Source organism: Notamacropus eugenii, chromosome 1 (assembly GCF_028372415.1).
Source record: "Notamacropus eugenii isolate mMacEug1 chromosome 1, mMacEug1.pri_v2, whole genome shotgun sequence".
In the NCBI taxonomy this organism is placed as follows: Eukaryota; Metazoa; Chordata; class Mammalia; order Diprotodontia; family Macropodidae; genus Notamacropus; species Notamacropus eugenii.
In genome coordinates this window covers 492,784,422-492,803,920 of record NC_092872.1, presented here as the reverse complement: position 1 = coordinate 492,803,920, position 19,499 = coordinate 492,784,422, and the positions used below count along the sequence as shown (strand labels likewise).

Below are 19,499 nucleotides of genomic sequence, written 5' to 3'. Positions count from 1 at the left end.
AGGCAACATTCCAGGTTTGAAAAGAAAGCTATACCCCAGAGGGGGAGTGAGTTGCTAAGGGAGCTCCACTATAGAAAGAGAAGGCAAGGAGAGAGAGAGAGAGAGAGAGAGAGACAGAGACAGAGAGGGAGAAAGGGAGAGAGAGAGAGAGAGAGAGAGAGAGAGAAAATCTCAGGTTGAGGGTGATTGACAGCTCATTCTGCTTTGCTCCACCTGGAGGTTCTATCTTATTTTCGTCCTAGAACCTTAGACAGGACCCTGCACAATATGGATACTTGGCACAAATTTATTATGTAATCTGTAACCTCTAGGATCAGAGATGTAGATCTAGAAGGAAATGTGGAAGCCATCAACTCCAGTATCCTTATTTTGCAGATGAGGAAATAGAGGCTGAGAAAGATTAAATGACTGCACTAGGATCACATAATAAGCATCTGAGGCAGGATTTGAACTCATATCTTCTTGACCTCAAATCCAATCCGCTACCCACTTCACTGCCCAGATTCTAAGACCTGATTTTATAAAGACCAGGTTTCACATTGGCCTTTCAAAATCGTATCTTTTTTGCTTGTTTTCCCCACCACTCTACAAGGTGGAATAGGTGAATCAGAACAATTTGTTCCAACAGCCATAAAGGCAACTAAAGTAAGTACTGTGGAACACTTAGAGCAGGGGTGGGGGACTTGTGGCCTCGAGGTCACATGTAGCCTTCTACGTCCTTGGGTGCAGCCTTTTGACTGAGTCCAAGTTTTATGGAAGAAAAACTTTTATTTTATTTTATTTTTGAAATCAGGAAAGCTTTTATTAATTTTTACGTTCATTCCCCTCCCTAAATGAACAGGTAGTTCCCAAGGAAGGCTACAGGAAGACTACAATTTGTTCAGACCAATGCAAGCCCTTTATACTGTTCCAAGTTTGAACTTCTTGCCATGCCATCTGTTGGCCAGGTGAGCCCTCTTGACCACTTCATGTTCTCCTCTCTGGTAGGCTTTCCCTCACAGAGCTCGTCAAGCCTATGCACAACTTTCTGAACTTTTATCTGACCATACTAGTTCACAATTCTGATTAACTGCTATCACTTAAAGCTGGGAGGAGTTTTAACCCTGTGGAAACAGAATTCCTTCTTTTTGTTTCCCACACATCCCCCCTTTTAATCATAATTTTTGTTTCCACACCTGAATCCAATCAATACCTCCTCATTGTCCTATATGAGTTCTTCCCTTCTTCTATCTCTCCTTTAAGTCAATATGAGAAGGGAGCAAAGTTGATCTACGCATTGACAAATTACAAGAGGGCAGTCCCCTTTCATACTTACAGATACAGAGACTCAGAAGAAAAAGGTAAATCAATGAATTGTCCTTTTAGAAGTTTCTTCTCATACAGTAGTCTGGGGAGGAACATCATTGTTCAAGCTATCTTCAGCACAGCATCTTCTTCCCTTTACCTTCCTGTAGAAATCCAGATGTCCATTCTCCTACAAAACTGACCTTGATACAATAACAAATCCTTTTATTAAGGGGATTTGTTCTGTGAAGTTTGGATTCAGTCAAAGGGCTGCACTTGAGGACCTAGAGGGGCACATGTGGCCTTGAGGCCACAGGTTTCCCACCTCTGGCCTTAGAGTTTAGTTAGCCATCAAAGATGCCACTGCATCCTGAGCCTTTACCAGTCATCTTGACTTTTGTCTTACCACTGGATTTTGATGACTCTGGAAGAGAGAGTGAGACTGACAACACTGAGCAACTCAGCCTCACTTAAATCTTAGTTTATGCTTGAATCAAAAGATGTCACCCATACCATTTTACTCTAACATAGTGATATCATTTTGGTCATCTTCCACAATCAAGGACAACAACTAACTAACCAACAGTAACTTCAGAATTACCCTGGGGAATATTAAAATTTATCTTGCATATAGATCATGTCTAGGTTCCCACAGATAAAAGGGGTTTCAACTGTCACACAAGCACTTAAGGTCCCTTCTAGCTCAAAACCTGTAATCTTTTTCAAGCTTACCTCTTCAATAATTCTCCCTCTCTCTCATTTTTAAGCTCACCTGTGAACATCTCCAGGTTTCCCTCATTCATAAAAACCTTTACTGGATTTCTCTACCTCTCAGACTATCATCCCCTATCATTTCTTCCTTTCCCATCCAAACTTCTAGAGGTCTTACTGATAATCCTTTCCAGCCTTCTTTGCTGAATTATTGTTTATGTCCCACCCACTAATGTACCTCGAGGTTCTGTGCCTCTTCTTTCCTCTTTCTTAGCAATATCATCAGCTCTCATGAGTTTAATTATCATCTTTATGCAGATGATTTTCAAATCTATCGATTCAGCCCTAATCTCTCTCCTTAATCCTAGTCCTGCAGTGTTTTAACTATATATTTTAACTTAAATATCTCAGCAGCATTTCAAACTCAACATGTCTCAAACACAATTTATTATCTCCCCCTACCCCCTTCTCAGATTAATCCATTCTCTAAGATTCCTTCTTGCAGGTAAGGGCACCAACATCCTCCTAAGATTTACAACCTTGGAGTCATCCTTGACCCTTCTCTATCACTTAATCCTCCTACTTAATCAGCTACCAAATTCAGCCAGTTTTATCTCCACATCATCAGTTGCCTCTATTGTCTTCTGTTCATTCACATGGCTGACCACCCTAGTCTAGGACCTGATCATCTCTTGTCTGGATATTTTAATAGCCTCCTAATTGACCTTACTACTTCCAGTCTCTCTCCTCTCCAATCTGTTCTCCACTCAACTGCTGAATTAATATTCCTAAATTAAATTAAAAAGTGACCAATTTAAGGGAAAACATTCTGACAATTAGAGTAATCTAAAAGTAGACTGGGCCACCCAAGAAATAGGAGGCCCTTTATTGCAGATCTTCAAACAAAGACTGGATGACAATTTGTCATGCAAATAGTGCAAGGGATTCTTTTTCAGGTAAGGATATGGTCCAGGAGAGTGGCAGAGACTGGTTTTCTTTGACTTTGCTCTCTAGTTTCTCAAATATTATAGAAGCATAATAAATACAAAGATGCAGGTGTCTCCTCTTCCTGGAACATGATAGGTGCTTAGTCAATACTTCCTGACTTTCCTTAAAACAGAAAGGCAAGTGGGTGGATAGACTGCTACCTCTTCCCTCCCAGATGCATAGGAAGCCTACTTACTTAGGCTGCAATCTCTATGTTACCCACCAGGTGGTGCTCTGAGCTGGCACTTACCAGGCCAAGGCGGCTAGGCCTCTCCAGACACAATCAGAACAGCCTGGCTTCCCATGGTCCCAGGTCTGTAATTTGTTTAGTTTACAATTTAAAATGCAATGATGATTATTATACAATTTTTCACAAATTTATCTCAATTAGCTCATCCTCTACCGTCATTAAGATTTTTATTTCCTTCCATCTTTATGGGATTTGAAGAAATATACAACTGTATTACCGTTTATAGTAGACTTACTGAGCAGTATTACAAATAAAATTACAACATATTTCTTAATTTAAAAATTATTAATTTTAAAAGATTTTTTTGAATTTTGAGTTCCAAATTCTCTCCTGACAGCCCCTCCCCACTGAAAGAGCAAGCCGTATGATTTAAATTAGACATATTAAATCACGCAGAACATATTTCTATACTAGCCACATTGCAAAAAAAAAAAAAAGAAAAATGAAGAAAATAAAAAAATATTATCCTTCAGTATAATACTCAAGAGTTCTTCAGTTCTCTCTCTAGAGGTGGATAGCATTCTTCAACACAAGCACTCGGAATTGTTTTAGATCATTATATCGATCAAAATGGCCAAGTCTTTCACAGTTGATCATCATCACAATACTGCTGTTACTGTTACAATGACCTCTTGGTTCTGCTTAATTCACTCTTCATCAGTCCAGAAAGGTCTTTTCCTTGTTTTTTCTGAAACAATCGTTCTTGCCATTTCATATAGCACAATAATATTCCATCACAATCTTACGCCACACTTTGTTCAGCCACTCCCCAGTTGATGGGCAACCCCTCAATTTCCAAAAAGAAAGAGAGCTGCTATAAGTACTTTTGTATATAGATGTCCTTTTCCTTTGATCTGTTTTAGACACAGACTTAGCAGTGGTATTGCTGGGTCAAAGGGTATGCACAGTTTTATAGATAGCCCTTTGGACATAGTTTCAAATCATTCTCCATAATAGTTAAATCAGTTTGTAGCTCCACCAACAGTGACTTAGTGCACCTACTTTTTTACATTCCCTCCAGCATTTGTCATTTTCCCTTTCTGTCATATTAACCAATCTGATATCTGGGGTGATAACTCAGAACTGTTTTAATTTGCATTTCTCTTATCAATAGTGATTTAGATCATTTTTAATATGATTATACATTGCTTTGATTTCTTCTAACAATTGCCTGTTTACATCCTTTGACCATTTATCAACTGGAGAATGTCTCTTATAAAATAACCACTCATGAACAGCTTGTGATTCAAAGCTTCTTGAGGAATCTGAACTCCCCACAGACTGGTGTTAGTACAAGGTTCCATTAAGATCTGCTCTCACAACAAGGGAACATATTTGCCCAGAGTACTTGTAGAGGGAAGTGTCAGGCATCCCCACTCCAGTATTCAAGTTAAAAAGAGGAGAAAAGGACATTTTCATAAACTTAGTTGAGGGTGTTCACTATACTGACTATTGTAGAGACTGTGGCTGCTTCCTGGCCCATTGATGGGCAAATTCTGACGTGCAATGGTTAACAAGAAGTTTTCTTTGCTGTTTTTAATATTTATCCCTACTCCTTACCCTGCCGTATCTGGGCCCCATTATTAATTGTACTGCCCATACAGTGTACTAGGCATGATTCCCCAATCTTCTCTTCCATATTTTTTTGGTGAGTTCCTCATCAAAGCAGTCACAGCCTCATTAACAGCTTACAAGTTGTAGTCTCAGAGCCATGGATGCCCAGGAAAGGGGAGGAGGGAGGAGACAGTGTCCTCTGTTTAAGAGAGTTGCTACAACAGAAGACAAGCTTACCCATGCTTCATCTCTCTTGTGTGTGTCTGGCCAATCTACCATAAAAAAATCAATTGCCTTTGTTTTAAAAAACTTGGCTGCAGTGCTATAAGTAGATCGTGCTTTGGCACGTTTAGGCAACTACTTTCATGTTAGTACCCCACTTTCCCTCCATTTGGCACCTTTGCTATGTGAGGAATATGGGGGAATCCTGAAGAAAAGACAAGCAAGATCAAGTAGGCATTACATAAAGGTTTGTTGTATTGAACTAAATGGAAATGGATTGGTTCAAGGTTTGGCAGGTTTCTAGATGCAGAGCAAACATTCATTCTAGGAATGTCAGAAAACTGACCTTGAAAATAATGCTCGCTGATAATGTTATACATTTTTGATGAGTTGGTTAGTTTGCTGACTTCCCCCGACATCTTCTGTTTTTAACTCTTTGTTGTAAAGAATGGTTCTGAGGTGGAAGGCAGGGTGGAAGGGTAATATAATGGGAAATGTAGATGATATAAAAACAAAGGTATTGTAATACAGATTGGCTCATGTCACAGGGTTTAAGCCTGAGTCACAAGGTCCCAGACTGCCTATGGTGTAGGGATATAAATAGATTATATCTGGGATCCAGAAAGTCCCATTTCCATTCTTTATTGAAGTAGGAAGAGGGGAGTGGCTGGGATTTACTCCTCCACTCCCCTGTCTCTAGGCTTGAAGGATATCTATCCACATATCAGACATTTGTAACCTAGGCACACTATGCTCTTTAGGGGCTTCAGAATAAAAAGCACTTTTCCTGGTCATTCTGGGAGGAAAGTCATATTCCAAATTGGGAGATATTAGTTTATTTTTGATCAGCTTAGCACCTACCAATCGCATGCTTGTCACACAAAAGACAATTGTTGTTAGTTAGCAAACATATTCATTCAAGGTAACAGAAACTAGTGTAGTAATGCAGAGTAAGGTAGACAATATATTACATATAGAGGGTATGTGTGTTGCCTATGTGAGTTATGTGTATGTCTACATGGGTTTGTAAATGCAGCTAGACATGAGGATTTGATGGATATCTCAGGAATCTGTCCCTCTCCAATGAAGGCTTTGATTCTTGCCTGAAGGGGAACAAGAGAAGGAGTCAGCCTTCTTAGAATGGGCAGCTCTGCTCTCCTTGGAGATTGTATATCAGATTAGCCAGCTTGGTGGTACAGTGGACAGAGCACCAGTCTTGGACCTGGTCTAGTGAGAAGTCCTAAATTCAAATCCAGCCTCAGAATGGATGTGAGACCCTGGGCAAGTCACTTATCCTTTGTTTGCCTCAGTTTCTTCAACTGCAAAATGGGCATAATGATAGCACCTACCTCCCAGAGCTGTTGTGAAGGTTAAATGAGATAATGTTTATAAAGCGCCAAGTACAGTACCTACCATATAGTAAGTGCTATATAAACACTAGCTATTATTATTATTACCCTGCTAAATATTAGTAGTCTAGGGGAATAATTTTTATAGTAAGTTAAAACTGCTTTCCTGGTCATGATCTTTTAAAAAGGAAGGAGTACCTCAATCTTATTTCAAAAGGTTTGACCCTTCCCTACAAATTCTAGTTACACAAAAGACCTTCATAAATAATGAATAAATCCACTTCTCCAAGCAGATAACCAACAGAAATCAGAGATATTATTAAAATATGTTACACAATAAACACAATGAGTGAGCTCTCCCATTAAGCAAACTATCTCAGTTCCACCTAGAGAAAGATCCCAATCTCATTCAAGGAGAAATTCTCTGAAGTCTCTAGTGAGGGAAGCTAGAAATTAGGGACATATTGAGAGGTCAGTTTTCTCCTGCATGTTTGCCTTTTAAACTACATCCTCTTTCTCCATGAAAAGAGTTTAGAACTGTGCATGTGAACTCTCTTAAAACAGGAAGAAAGAAGAATGTCTTTCCTCTTCAAAGCTCGTCGTGAAGTACATCCCCATGGAGACATGCAACATTCAGTCATCATTCTCTCCACTAATGAGGAGAGTCTTGTGCAAATGATCCAGGCCTGAACCCTGTGTTACTTACATAATAGTAAGCAGGCTCTTTGACTCCGGAATGATATAAAATCTCAGCTTATCCAAAGACACTGCAGAAGCCTGCTCTTGGCAATCTCTGGGGGTGAAGACACAGGGAATCACAGGACATGCTGCAGATATGTTTGCTGTTCCCATAAGAGCTCCCATTATACACTCAAAAATTTATATGTAGCTATATAGGCCCAACCCTTTAGGGAACAGCCTAACCCAAGGGATTGTTATGACATAAATAGCATTTTCTTTAATTAAAGAAGAGAATGTTGCTACCTTCATTTTTTGCATCTTGTTACAGCGGGATTTCAATTTCTACAATACATATCACTGTTTCTGATCTCTATGGCGTTATGAGGAAATGAAAGTATCAGACCAAGGAGGTACATTGGTACCTAATTCAACAGTGACAGATCAGTGTTACCCTACTAATACTTTTCCCTTGACAGAAAAACGTGCCTAGCTTTTTCCCTTTCCAGAGTAAGAAGCTATATCTATTTACAAAGCAGTTTGTGATATACTATACAGCCTGGTAATTGTCTCTTCTTTAAAAATCCGATCTCAATATCAAATATCAAAGATTCAAGGCATTTTTTGCCTCTATTACCTAGTAAGCATTCACTGACCAAACTGTACTGCTCTCAATTAACAACAAAACAATAGTGATTGACTGAACTAATTTAAAGCCTTGGACAGGGTCTCTGATGAACATCCTTTTAATCCCAGAACTGAAGATAAAAATTCACATTACAAATTCATGTTTATATATTATTCCTAGATGACAACTTATCTATACATTGAGCAATGTATTGATGGGTCAACTCAGTGATCTCCCAGCTCTTGCAAGAGATGTTGTCAAGTAAGAGAATGTTGAAAAGGAAAACAAAGAACATTGTAGGAGAGAAATATTTCAAGTTTTTTGACACTATTTGACATTTTTCTGCAATCAACACCAAATCAACCTGCTTTGTTGAATCTTGAAATGGCCTCTGTCTGTGGCATCACTGGCATATATTATCATGGTCAGGGTGTGCTTCCCCAAAGAAGATGGTGGACTCCATCATCACCAAGGCCTCAATTGCCATTCATTCTTGAGAACAGGTAGTCTAACTCCTACCTGAACAGAAATCCCCTGGAAACAAGGACAGCAGTTAGGAGGACATTATAATAGTGATATGTCTATGAATCTTTAACTATGGGCTGGCCTGTTTCCTCTACTAGTGAACAGGCTTTCTGAGGCATAAGAGATAGCCTGGGAACCCTAGAATACACCTAACTAGAGACTGGCCGCTGTTATTTCCCAAATCTGGTGGCCAGGATGGGCCCATAAAACAATGAGAGAGACTCTGCTGGAAGTTGCCTCTGTATTGGTGAACTTTGACCTCCTTGGTTTTGCTTTAACCACTGAAGAGCTGGGAATTGAGTTAGTAGGGTGTGGTTTGAGAAACTTTTTTTGTGGTTGTTCAGTTGCTTTCAGTCATATCCTACTCTCCATGACTATATTTTGAGATTTTCTTGACAAAAATACTGGAGTGCTTTGCTATTTCCTTCTCCAGCTCATTTTACAGGTGAGAAAACTGAGGCAAACGAGGCTAAGCTAGTATCTGAAGCTAGATTTGAACATTACACAGACTCAACGTTCTCTACCCGATGCCCATGGGCTTCTGGAAAAAGAAACCCCTGCCTCTGAGCTTCCCTTACTCTCAAGCTAGGAAGGTTAAAGTACAAATATAATAATAAATAATAATTTTATTCACATAGCTTTTTAAGTTTACAAAACTTTTTCCTCACAACCACTTTGTGAGGTAGGTTGCATAGGTGGCATTACTCTTATTTTATGGTGGAGGGAATAAAGTCTGACAGGTTATATGACTTCTCCAGTGATGTCAGACTAATAAGTACAAGTGATATAAGAGTAAACACATGTATCTCACTACCTTTATGTTTTAAGTTTGAGCCTATTTTCCCTGGAGACATTGTGTGTACAAGAGGAGAGTATTCCTCAGGTTTTTTGGTGGGGGAGAGAGAGGTTGCTTTGTACCAACTCTTCTTGTAATTTCAACACAGTATATCCTTTAAAAAAAAAAAGCTAATAGAGTTCAACTGGTTGGTTGCAATGAGGAGTACACCGGTGGGGGCTTGTGAATGATAGCACTAGAAAGCTCAACCCTAGACTTAAAAAGCAAAGCAAGTCAGACATAATAGGTATCTTCAATTTCAGATATAACCCTCATTTTCTGTTTTACTATTGTTAAGGAATGTTTAGGGGTCATCTGAAGTTGTCTTTTTTAGTTGCCATATTTTTCAGAAACACTGGACTTAGTATTACATAAGAGGCCCTGAATGCCTTGAGTGGACATAATTTGTTGTTTGCATCCCAAGCTGGATTCACTGTGTGTCCTTGGTAGTCACAACAGGCACCAGTCAGGCTGCACTAGACTAAGAACTGCTTGTGCAGCTGGGATCCTTGTAGATAAACACTCGCTCCCATCTTCATGTTCTTATTATGACCAGCAATTCCCAAGAGAAAAGAATGCTGCTTTTCCCATTGTCTTGCTCCTCCCCTTCAGGAGGGGTCTTGTCCTTTTCCCACCTCTACTGTACCTTTCACCCTCCCATATCACTTCCTTTCAGGAGGGGATTTTTGTTTTTTCTCCTTCCTTTGTTCTACTGTCATGAATATGAAAATTTCTGTATGAATTGTGAATTCTATGTACATGCATATTCATTCCTCTTATAACAAATCTAGTTGCAATGCAGTGTCTCATGGACTTGTGATATTGTTTTTGGTTAAGACTGTATATGAAAATGTCTGTTTTATTTGATGTTTGGTTCAGAAAAAAATTCTAAAGCAAAAAAAATTATTACACAAAGACTGTCAAATAATCAGATATTTCCATGCCTTGTATATAATTTCAATTACTTTTACTTTGCATAGAAAGACTGTTTCTGAATTTTTCTTCTAGTAACAGCAAGCATTAAAATTTGATTTCACAGTTAAATAGTAAAATGCCTCATCTGATTTAAGTTGAAAGGAGAACATCAGTCTGACATCCACTGTTAGGAATACACAAATATCTTTCTGTTCAAAAGTACAAAATAAATTATCTGTAGGCATAGATAATGATAGCAGTAAACCATTACATTTTTTTTAGTCTGATTAAACCAGTACCTGATGACCATGAGTGATTTTCTTAAACATCAGCCTTTACTTTAGTCAGTATCTCCAACTGACTCCTCTGAAGTTAGTCCTCTGCCTTGAGTCATCTCTTGCATCACAGTTCATAATAATAGACCACAAGTCTAGGAAATTAGACTATGCCAGTTCCCATGCCCCCACCCATGCCAGATTCCTTCTTTTCTTCAGGAATTTCAGTGATTACAATTTTTGTAGTAGTTAACTGGGAAACTACATTAGTGGTATCCAGCAAAGTAGGTCTTACAACTTTATTTTGGTCAATTGTTCTTTTATCATATTCTCAAAATCTCGGAGTATGAAATCATAACTTATCTCTAAAGAGTTCTGTGAAAATTCTTCAACCAATGATCCTTCAACCTCTGCATTCTTAGCAATGGTTACTTTGAAGATTTTCAGTGTCTTCTCATTATTTTTATTCCCAATTTTTAAAATCTTTATTATCTGGAGCTATAATTTCTAAGGTTTTCAGAATACATCAAAGTCATGCACAACCACCTCATGTATCTATGCCTTCTCCAAAACCTGGACATGAAATCTTTAGTACATCAGTAACTCATTTTTAAAATTTACTTCTATATTTCTTGTTTCACTAACCTTTATTATAATTATTCCATCAGAAAGTTTGGCCATACATTCATATTTAACTCATTTTTCTTAGGCACTGGAAGTAATCTTTAACTGTTTAATGATTTCTTGAACATGTTTTTCAATTTGAGATTTCATCCTTTTCTTTCAAAAGCATGCTATCTTCCTTTATCACAATAACCTCCTCAACTTTTCCAAAGTCATGACCTTGAATACCTTTAAGATTCAGGGTCAATCCCTCTTTTCTAAATACTTCACTACCAGTGAAATAACCATATCTTTGGGTTAGTCTTTTTATTGACGAAAAAACCTGGAGGTTTTTCTGCAACAACCTTCAACCCAATTTTTAGACTATTCCAAACCATTACATTGAGTGATTCTTTACTGACATCTTCAGAGATTATGGTGATGGGCATTTGTAATTTTAAGAGTAGGCACAATCCTACTAGGCAGTTTTTAACTTTATACAACATAGGCATTGAGAAAAAAGGTTATTTTCTTATTATAGTAGTTATTTGTAGGTCAGTTATTAGCAGGATTTTTTCTTTTTTACTTCTTTGTGAAGGCTGACAATGAAACATTCTCTTCAATTTTGGGGGGCAAACCACCCCAACTGGAAGAGTTTTTTTTTTTATTTAAAGGTAAAGAGAATCTAATCTAGGTGACTTCTAGCCCATCTCCACTCTGGTGGAGATGGATCCTTTTGCCTAGATTGCTCCAGGTTAGAGTGGTACAGTTTGAAATAATCTTTTTGGAGCCCAGCCCAGACCTGCCACGGCTGCGGCACCGAGAGGTACAGATCCGAGCAGGCTTCAGGGACAGGATCTCCAGCGGCCGCACAAGTCCCTCCACCCACAGGTGATGGGGGTCGGTGAGAGAGTCTCTTTGGCAGGTCGAGAGAGGAGTGGGGTGCCCCCATAATTCAGGCCCCCCCGGGAGATAGAAGCTGAGAGGCGGCTGCAGACAGGGGCTCCCCAAGCGGGTGGGAGCCTGGATCCATTGTGGAAGGTCTGTGCATAAACCCCCTGAGGGAACTGAGCCTGAGAGGCGGCCCTGCCCCGACCTCAGCACCTGAACACAATCTCATACTGAATAGCAGCCCTGCCCCCGCCAAAAGCCCTAAGGCTGGAAGCAGCATTTGAATCTCAGACCCCAAACGCTGGCTGGGAGGATCAGGAGGTGAGGTGGGTGTGAGGAGAATATTCAGAGGTCAAGTCACTGGCTGGGAAAATGCCCAGAAAAGGGAAAAGAAATAAGACCATAGAAGGTTACTTTCTTGGTGAACAGGCACTTCCTCCCTTCCTTTCTGATGAGGAAGAACAATGCTTACCATCAGGCAAAGACACAGAAATCAAGGCTTCTGTGTCCCAGCCCACCCAATGGGCTCAGGCCATGGAAGAGCTCAAAAAGAATTTTGAAAATCAAGTTAGAGAGGTGGAGGAAAAACTGGGAAGAGAAATGAGAGAGATGAAAGAAAAGCATGAAAAGCAGATCAGCTCCCTGCTAAAGGAGACCCAAAAAAATGTTGAAGAAATTAACACCTTGAAAACTAGCCTAACTCAATTGGCAAAAGAGGTTCAAAAAGCCAATGAGGAGAAGAATGCTTTCAAAAGCAGAATTAGCCAAATGGAAAAGAAGATTCAAAAGCTCACTGAAGAAAATAGTTCTTTCAAAACTAGAATGGCACAGATGGAGGCTAAGGACTTTGTGAGAAAGCATGATATCACAATACAAAACCAAAAGAATGGAAAAATGGAAGATAATGTGAAATATCTCATTGGAAAAACAACTGACCTGGAAAATAGATTCAGGAGAGACAATTTAAAAATTTTGGGACTACCTGAAAGCCATGATCAAAAGAAGAGCCTAGACATTATCTTTCATGAAATTATCAAGGAAAACTGCCCTGATATTCTAGAACCAGAGGGCAAAATAAATATTCAAGGAATCCACAGAACACCGCCTGAAAGAGATCCAAAAAGAGAAACTCCTAGGAACATTGTGGCCAAATTCCAGAGTTCCCAGGTCAAGGAGAAAATATTGCAAGCAGCTAGAAAGAAACAATTCAAGTATTGTGGAAATACAATCAGGATAACACAAGATCTAGCAGCCTCTACATTAAGGGATCAAAGGGCATGGAACAGGATATTCCAGAAGTCAAAGGAACTAGGATTAAAACCAAGAATCACCTACCCAGCAAAACTGAGTATAATACTTCAGGGGAAAAAATGGTCTTTCAATGAAATAGAGGATTTTCAAGCATTCTTGATGAAAAGACCAGAGCTGAAAAGAAAATTTGACTTTCAAACACAAGAATGAAGAGAACCATGAAAAGGTGAACAGCAAAGAGAAGTCATAAGGGACTTACTAAAGTTGAACTGTTTACATTCCTACATGGAAATACAATATTTGTAACTCTTGAAACATTTCAGTATCTGGGTACTGGGTGGGATTACATACACACACATGCACACACGCACACATACATAGAGACAGAGTGCACAGAGTGAATTGAAGAGGATGGGATCATATCTTAAAAAAAAATGAAATCAAGCAGTGAGAGAGAAATATATTGGGAGGAGAAAGGGAGAAACTGAATGGGGCAAATTATCTCTCATAAAAAAGGCAAGCAAAAGACTCATTAGTGGAGGGATAAAGAGGGGAGGTGAGAGAAAAACATGAAGTCTACTCTCATCACATTCCACTAAAGGAAAGAATAAAATGCACAGTCATTTTGGTAGGAAAACCTATCTCACAATATAGGAAAGTGGGGGATAAGGGGACAAGCAGGGTAGGGGGGGGATGATAGAAGGGAGGGCATGGGGAGAAGAGTGCAATTCGAGGTTGACACTCATGGGGAGGGATAGGATCAAAAGAGAATAGAAGTAATGGGGGACAGGATAGGATGGAGGGAAATATAGTTAGTCCTATACAACACAACTATTATGGAAGTCATTTGCAAAACTACACAGATTTGGCCTGTATTGAATGACTTGCCTTCCAAAGGGAAGGGGTGGAGAGGGAAGGAGGTAAAGAAGTTGGAACTCAAAGTGTTAGGATCAACTGTAATGTTCTTACCACTAGGAAATAAGAAATACAGGTAAAGGGGTATAGAAAGCTATCTGGCCCTACAGGACAAAAGAGAAGATGGAGACAAGGGCAGAGAGGGATTATAGAAGAGACAGCAGATTGGTCACAGGGGCAATTAGAATGCTTGGTGTTTGGGGGGGGAGGGGAGAAAAGGGGAGAAAATTTGTAACCCAAAATTTTGTGAAAATGAATGTTAAAAGTTAAATAAATAAATTTAATTATTAAAAAAATAAAAAAATAAAAAATAAAATTAAATTAAATTAATTTTTCATGCTAAAAAGAAAAAAAAGAATCTTTTTGTCCAAGACCACTGACAAGATCAAAGTCATTTACCCAGCCCCACATTAGAAAAAGCCCACCTCTCTAAAACTGAGCATTCTTTTTGATCCACCAATACCACTACTAGGTCTGTATCCCAAAGAGATCATAAAAAAATGGAAAAGGACCCATGTGTACAAAAATATTTATAGCATCTCTTTTTGTGGTGGCCAAGATTTGGAAATTGAGGGGATGCTCATTAACTGGAGAATGACTGAACAAGTTGTGGTATATGAATGCAATAGAATACTATTGTGCTATAAGAAATTATGAGTAGGTGGATTTCAGAAAAACTTGAAAAGACACACATGAACTGATGCTGAGGGAAGTGAGCAGAACCAGGAGAACATTGCACAAAATAACAGCAACATTGTGTGATGATCACCTTTGATAGACGGCTCTTCTCAGCAACACAACGAGCCAAGACAATTCCAAAAGACTCATGATGGAAAATGCTATCCAAATCCAGAGAAAGAATTATGGAGTCTGAACGAAGATCAAAGCACACTAATTTTCACTTTTTTTCTTTATCATGGTTTTCCCTTTTTGTTCTGATGCTTCTTTCATAACATGACTAATGTGGAAATATGTTTACATGATTACACATGTATAGCCTATTATCAAATTGCTTGGAGGGAGGAAAGAGGGAAGGGGGAAAGGGGGGAGGGATAGAGGGAGAAAATAATTTGGAACTCAACATCTTATAAAAGTGAATGTTGAAAGCTAAAAAAAACTTTCAAAAAAGACAAAAACAACAACAAAAATAAAAAGTCCACCTCTCATTATAATACTCATTCTCTCAACCAAGCAGAGTTGATTTTCACTTGTCAGTGACAACCTCTTTTCCAAAGGTATTTTAACATTCAAGTGACCTCCATTCAGGGTCTTTGACTTCTAAGAGAGTCACTGACCTCGATTTATTTATTATTTGCTAGTCTAATTAATAAATTGATTTTTAGTTACCCAGAAACCGTCTCTTGGTCTTTTCCTTCATCTCAACATTGTGGTGTTCAAATTGTTGACCTTTGCTTGTATTAATAAAATATGGAGAGATGCTATCTCTGTCAAACTTCATGCTTTCAATTAGATTTAATTCATTATTCATTTTTTTACTTCACTGTTCCCTTTCTTCTGCCTTTTTTCCTTTTTACAGTATCATCAGATACCTATGCTGCCACTTTCTTGGTCTGTTTACAGAAATTAAAACAACCAGAGCAATTTCTTCAGTGATTGTAATGGGTTCATACTCCTTAAGTTCAGCAATGACAGTTTTAACAGCTAACAATATACCTCTACTGGTCTCAGTTAGACTTATTCCTTTTCTAATCTTCTCAAAACCTTCCTTGGCTTTGTGGAAGGAGGGTGGCAGTGTCACTAGCAAAATCCTGGACAAGCCTGACACAAATGTTTTTGTATTTTCCTTTCAAGGAATTTAAATCCTATGGTAATAGATTATGTGATTGTAAGGAGAAGAGACAGACAAGATGTAAGAGGGACAAAGGCAATGTGTGGTGCAGAGTGCTGGACTGATCATAGACTTATCCTTTCCAAGCTAAATATTTGCATTCGTCCAAAGCGCCACCCCCAAGGCAAAATGACTACCAGAAGAATTAATGTCAACAAATTAGAGCTCTTCTCTGAGCATGAACAGTATGTTGCTGACTTGGAGGGAAAGTTGAGCCAACACACAGTTGGCAACAGTGGAAAAGAAAAGGAGTGAGCAGCTGTCAGAGAGTTAGTGTACAGCACTGCATTTGCTCATCTGGGTCAGAACACTTGCAAACACCAAGACTGGTTTGATGAAAATGATGGGAAAATTCAGAAGCTGCTAAATGAAAAATGAGAACTCCACAGGATTTACCAGCAGGATAGTTCATCCACCTCTAAGAAGGCAGCATTTAATTCCATTAAAAGCAAAGTACAAGCAAAGCTTAGAGAGATGCAGGATTCCTGGCTCAGTAAGAAGGCAGATGAAATTCGATTTTATGTTGAGAGTAACAATCCAAAGCACTTTTATGACTCCCTGAAAGCTATTTATGGACCAAAAACCTATGGTGCATCACAACTACTCAGTGCTGATGGAGCCACGTTGATTAGTGATAAGGACATGACCCTACAGAGATGGGATGAATACTTCCATAGTGTTCACAACACACCATCATCAATCAATGCTGAGACCATTGACTGTTTACCTCGGGTTGAAGTCAATCCCTCCTTAGCTGAACTTCCAACTGAAGAAGAGATTTTGAGGACCATTAGACTCCTTTCATGTGGCAAAGCACCTGGTTCTGATTCTATTCCAGCTGAGATTTACAAGGTAGGGGGACCATTGCTCATAAAAAAACTGACTGAAATTTTCCAGGTTATATGGCAAGAGGAGGTTATTCCCCAGGAGTTCAAGGATGCCTCCATTGTCCATCTCTATAAGCGTAAAGGGAATAGATTGTCCTGTGACAATCTCAGGGGGATATCTCTCTTAGTCAGGGCTGGCAAAATTCTTGCTAGAGTCCTTCTTAATAGGCTGATCCTTCACCTGGAAGATGGGCATATACCTAAGAGCCAGTGGGGCTTCAGAAAGGGCCAAGGAATAGTAGATATGGTGTTTGCTGCCCGACATTTCCAGGAGTAATGCCAGGAGAAGAACAGAGGTCTGTACACAATGTTTGTAAATCTGACCAAGACCTTTGACACTATTAGTTGTGAGGGCTTATGGAAAATTATGTCAAAATTTGGTTGCCTGGAGAAGTTCATCAATATTGTACATCAATTTCATGATGGCATGTTTGCCCGGGGTTCTGGATAATGGACAAAGTTCTCATGCCTTCCCAGTCACCAGTGGAGTGAAACAGGGCTGTGTGCTTGCTCCCATACTTTTTAGCATGATGTTTTCAGCCATGTTGACAAATACTTTCAATGAGGATGAACACGGCATCAATGTCAACTACTATACTGATGGTAAGTTCTTCAATTTGAAAAGGTTACAAGCCAAGACCAAAGTAGAGGGAGCGTTGGTGCATGATTTTCTGCTTGCAGATGATTGTGCACTCAATGCAACCTCTGAAGCTGAGATGCAACAAAATATGGATCAATTTTCTGTTGCCTGTGCTAATTTTGGCCTAATAATTAACACCAAAAAAACACAGGTGCTCCATCAGCCACCACCATACGTGGAACCATCAATTACAACAAATGGAGAAGTTTTGAATGCTGTGGATAAGTTCATTTACCCTGGTAATGTACTTTCCAGGGATGTACACTTTGACAATGAGGTTGATGCATGCATTGCCAGAGCTAGCTCAGCATTTGGGAGGCTCCGAAGAAAGGTTTGGGAGAAAAGAGGTATTAGACTGACTACCAAATTGAAGGTCTACAGAGTCTTGTGCTGACCTCATTGTTACATGAACTGTCTTAAAAAGATTCTAAGATCACTTGGCAGGACAAGGTACCTGACACTAACGTCCTTGCTCAAGCTGAACTGCCAAGTATTCAAATTATGCTTCAGAAGGTGCAACTCCGATGGGCTGGCCACATTGTTCGAATGCAAAATGTACGCTTACCAAAAAGACTATTTTATGAAAAACTCGCATGAGGCAGGTGATCACATGGTGGCCAGAAGAGACAATACAAAGATACTCTCAAGGTCTCTGTCAAGAACTTTGGATTTGACTGTGCAACATGGGAGGGACTGGCACAGGACCTCTCAGCATGGCGTGCCCACATAAGAAAAGGTGCTGTGCTCTATGAGTAAAGCAGAATTGAGGCAGCACAAAGTAAACACAGGATGCTCAAATTTGGTATATCCACCTCAAATATTCATACAGACTATCTGTGCCCAACCTGCGATAGAGCATTCTGAGCTCCTATTGGTCTGATCAGCCACAGTCAGACACACTGAAATTTCACTTTACAATGGTGATGTCATTTTGGTCCTCTTCGAAAATTAAGGACAACCACCACCACTACCACCAGTCACATTGTTGGGTTTTAAAAAAAAGGTTGGGACATTAAAGCTCAGTTATCTATCCATTCCAAACTTGCCATCTTTATAATAAGAATGAGTAAGTTGGGAGATAGTATTTCCTGGACACTGGGAAAAACCAAAGGCAAAGGAAGTATTTCTGTGAGACCAGCCTACAAGCCTGTGCTGCAGGTCATGATCAGTCAAGCATTTGTAATTGATTGATTCCTATGTGCAAGCACTATGGAGGGAGGAGGAAGGAATAAACATTTATATAGTGCCTACTAATGCGCCAAGTACTTCATGAAAGTTATCTCACTTGACCTTTGTAATAACCCAGGGAGAGAAGTGTCATTATTATAGCAGGTTTACAATTAAGGAAACTGAGGCTAAGTGACCTGCACAAAGTCCCACTGCTGGTAGGCATCTGAGGCCACACTGGGACTCAGGTCTTCCTGACTCCGGGCCCGGACTCTCTCCAACGTACCAGGTGCCTCCACGCTAGAGTTCTGGGAATACCGAAAATACCAAAAAGAGCAAAAATAATGCCTCCCGTCAAGGTACTTACCGTCTAAGGTGGGAGACAACATACACACTCTGTACAAACATACATGGATACACGCAGGGTGACCTGGAAGCAATGCCAGAGGGAAGGCACCATCATCAGTAAGGCGGTCCTGGAAAGGCTTCTAGAAGAAGGTGGCATTTTGATTGAGACTTGAAAGAAGCCGACAGAGTCCTTTTTATTTTTGAAAGTAGAGAGTTGGTTAAATGCTCTTTTAGCCCTAAAGCCTGTCTTTTGAATGCGTGACCAAGTTGATTTAGACTCACTCTGTTGCGTTCTCCTGCTACAAATGTAGCTGGCTTGTGTCACACCTGGGTCTCTGGCTCCTCCGCACTTCTTCCCAGGTGTATGTGATGTGGTTCCCCGGACTCTGTGCCTGGCAGCTTTCTGTAGGAGGTACAAGAGCATGCGGGGACAAGGCGGTGGTGTAATCGGAGCCCTAAGGGGCAGTCACAACTCCTGGGTCCTTTTCCTAGCTCTATCCCGGCTTCTGTAACCCAGACACCAAGGTTTTCCCGCCTCTGTAGAGAGTCTGCAGAGAAGATACGGGGCAGGTAGTAGAAAGCATCACAGGGCACAGAAACTCAAGAGGCCAAAGCAGAGCACCCGCCCAAGACTACAATCCCCAGCAAGCCTCTTGCTCAGGGTCGCCCAACTTTGGGGGGGAGGGAAACGGAGTTAGAAAGTCTCAATGCATCTTGGTCTTTGTAGTCTCCTCT

The 19,499-nt window shown here is 39.8% G+C and overlaps 1 protein-coding gene across 1 annotated transcript in view; it reads right to left on the bottom strand.

Annotated features, from left to right (window-relative positions):
• TRAF2 (TNF receptor associated factor 2) overlaps positions 1-19,473 on the bottom strand; it is a 120,779-nt gene extending 101,306 nt beyond the window's left edge. Inside the window, exon 1 of the mRNA XM_072633034.1 lies at positions 18,784-19,473. Coding sequence (XP_072489135.1) covers positions 18,784-18,824 — 41 coding nt within the window. The 5' untranslated portion in view covers positions 18,825-19,473. The remainder of the gene's footprint in view (positions 1-18,783) is intronic.
• Positions 19,474-19,499: the final 26 nt, after the last annotated feature.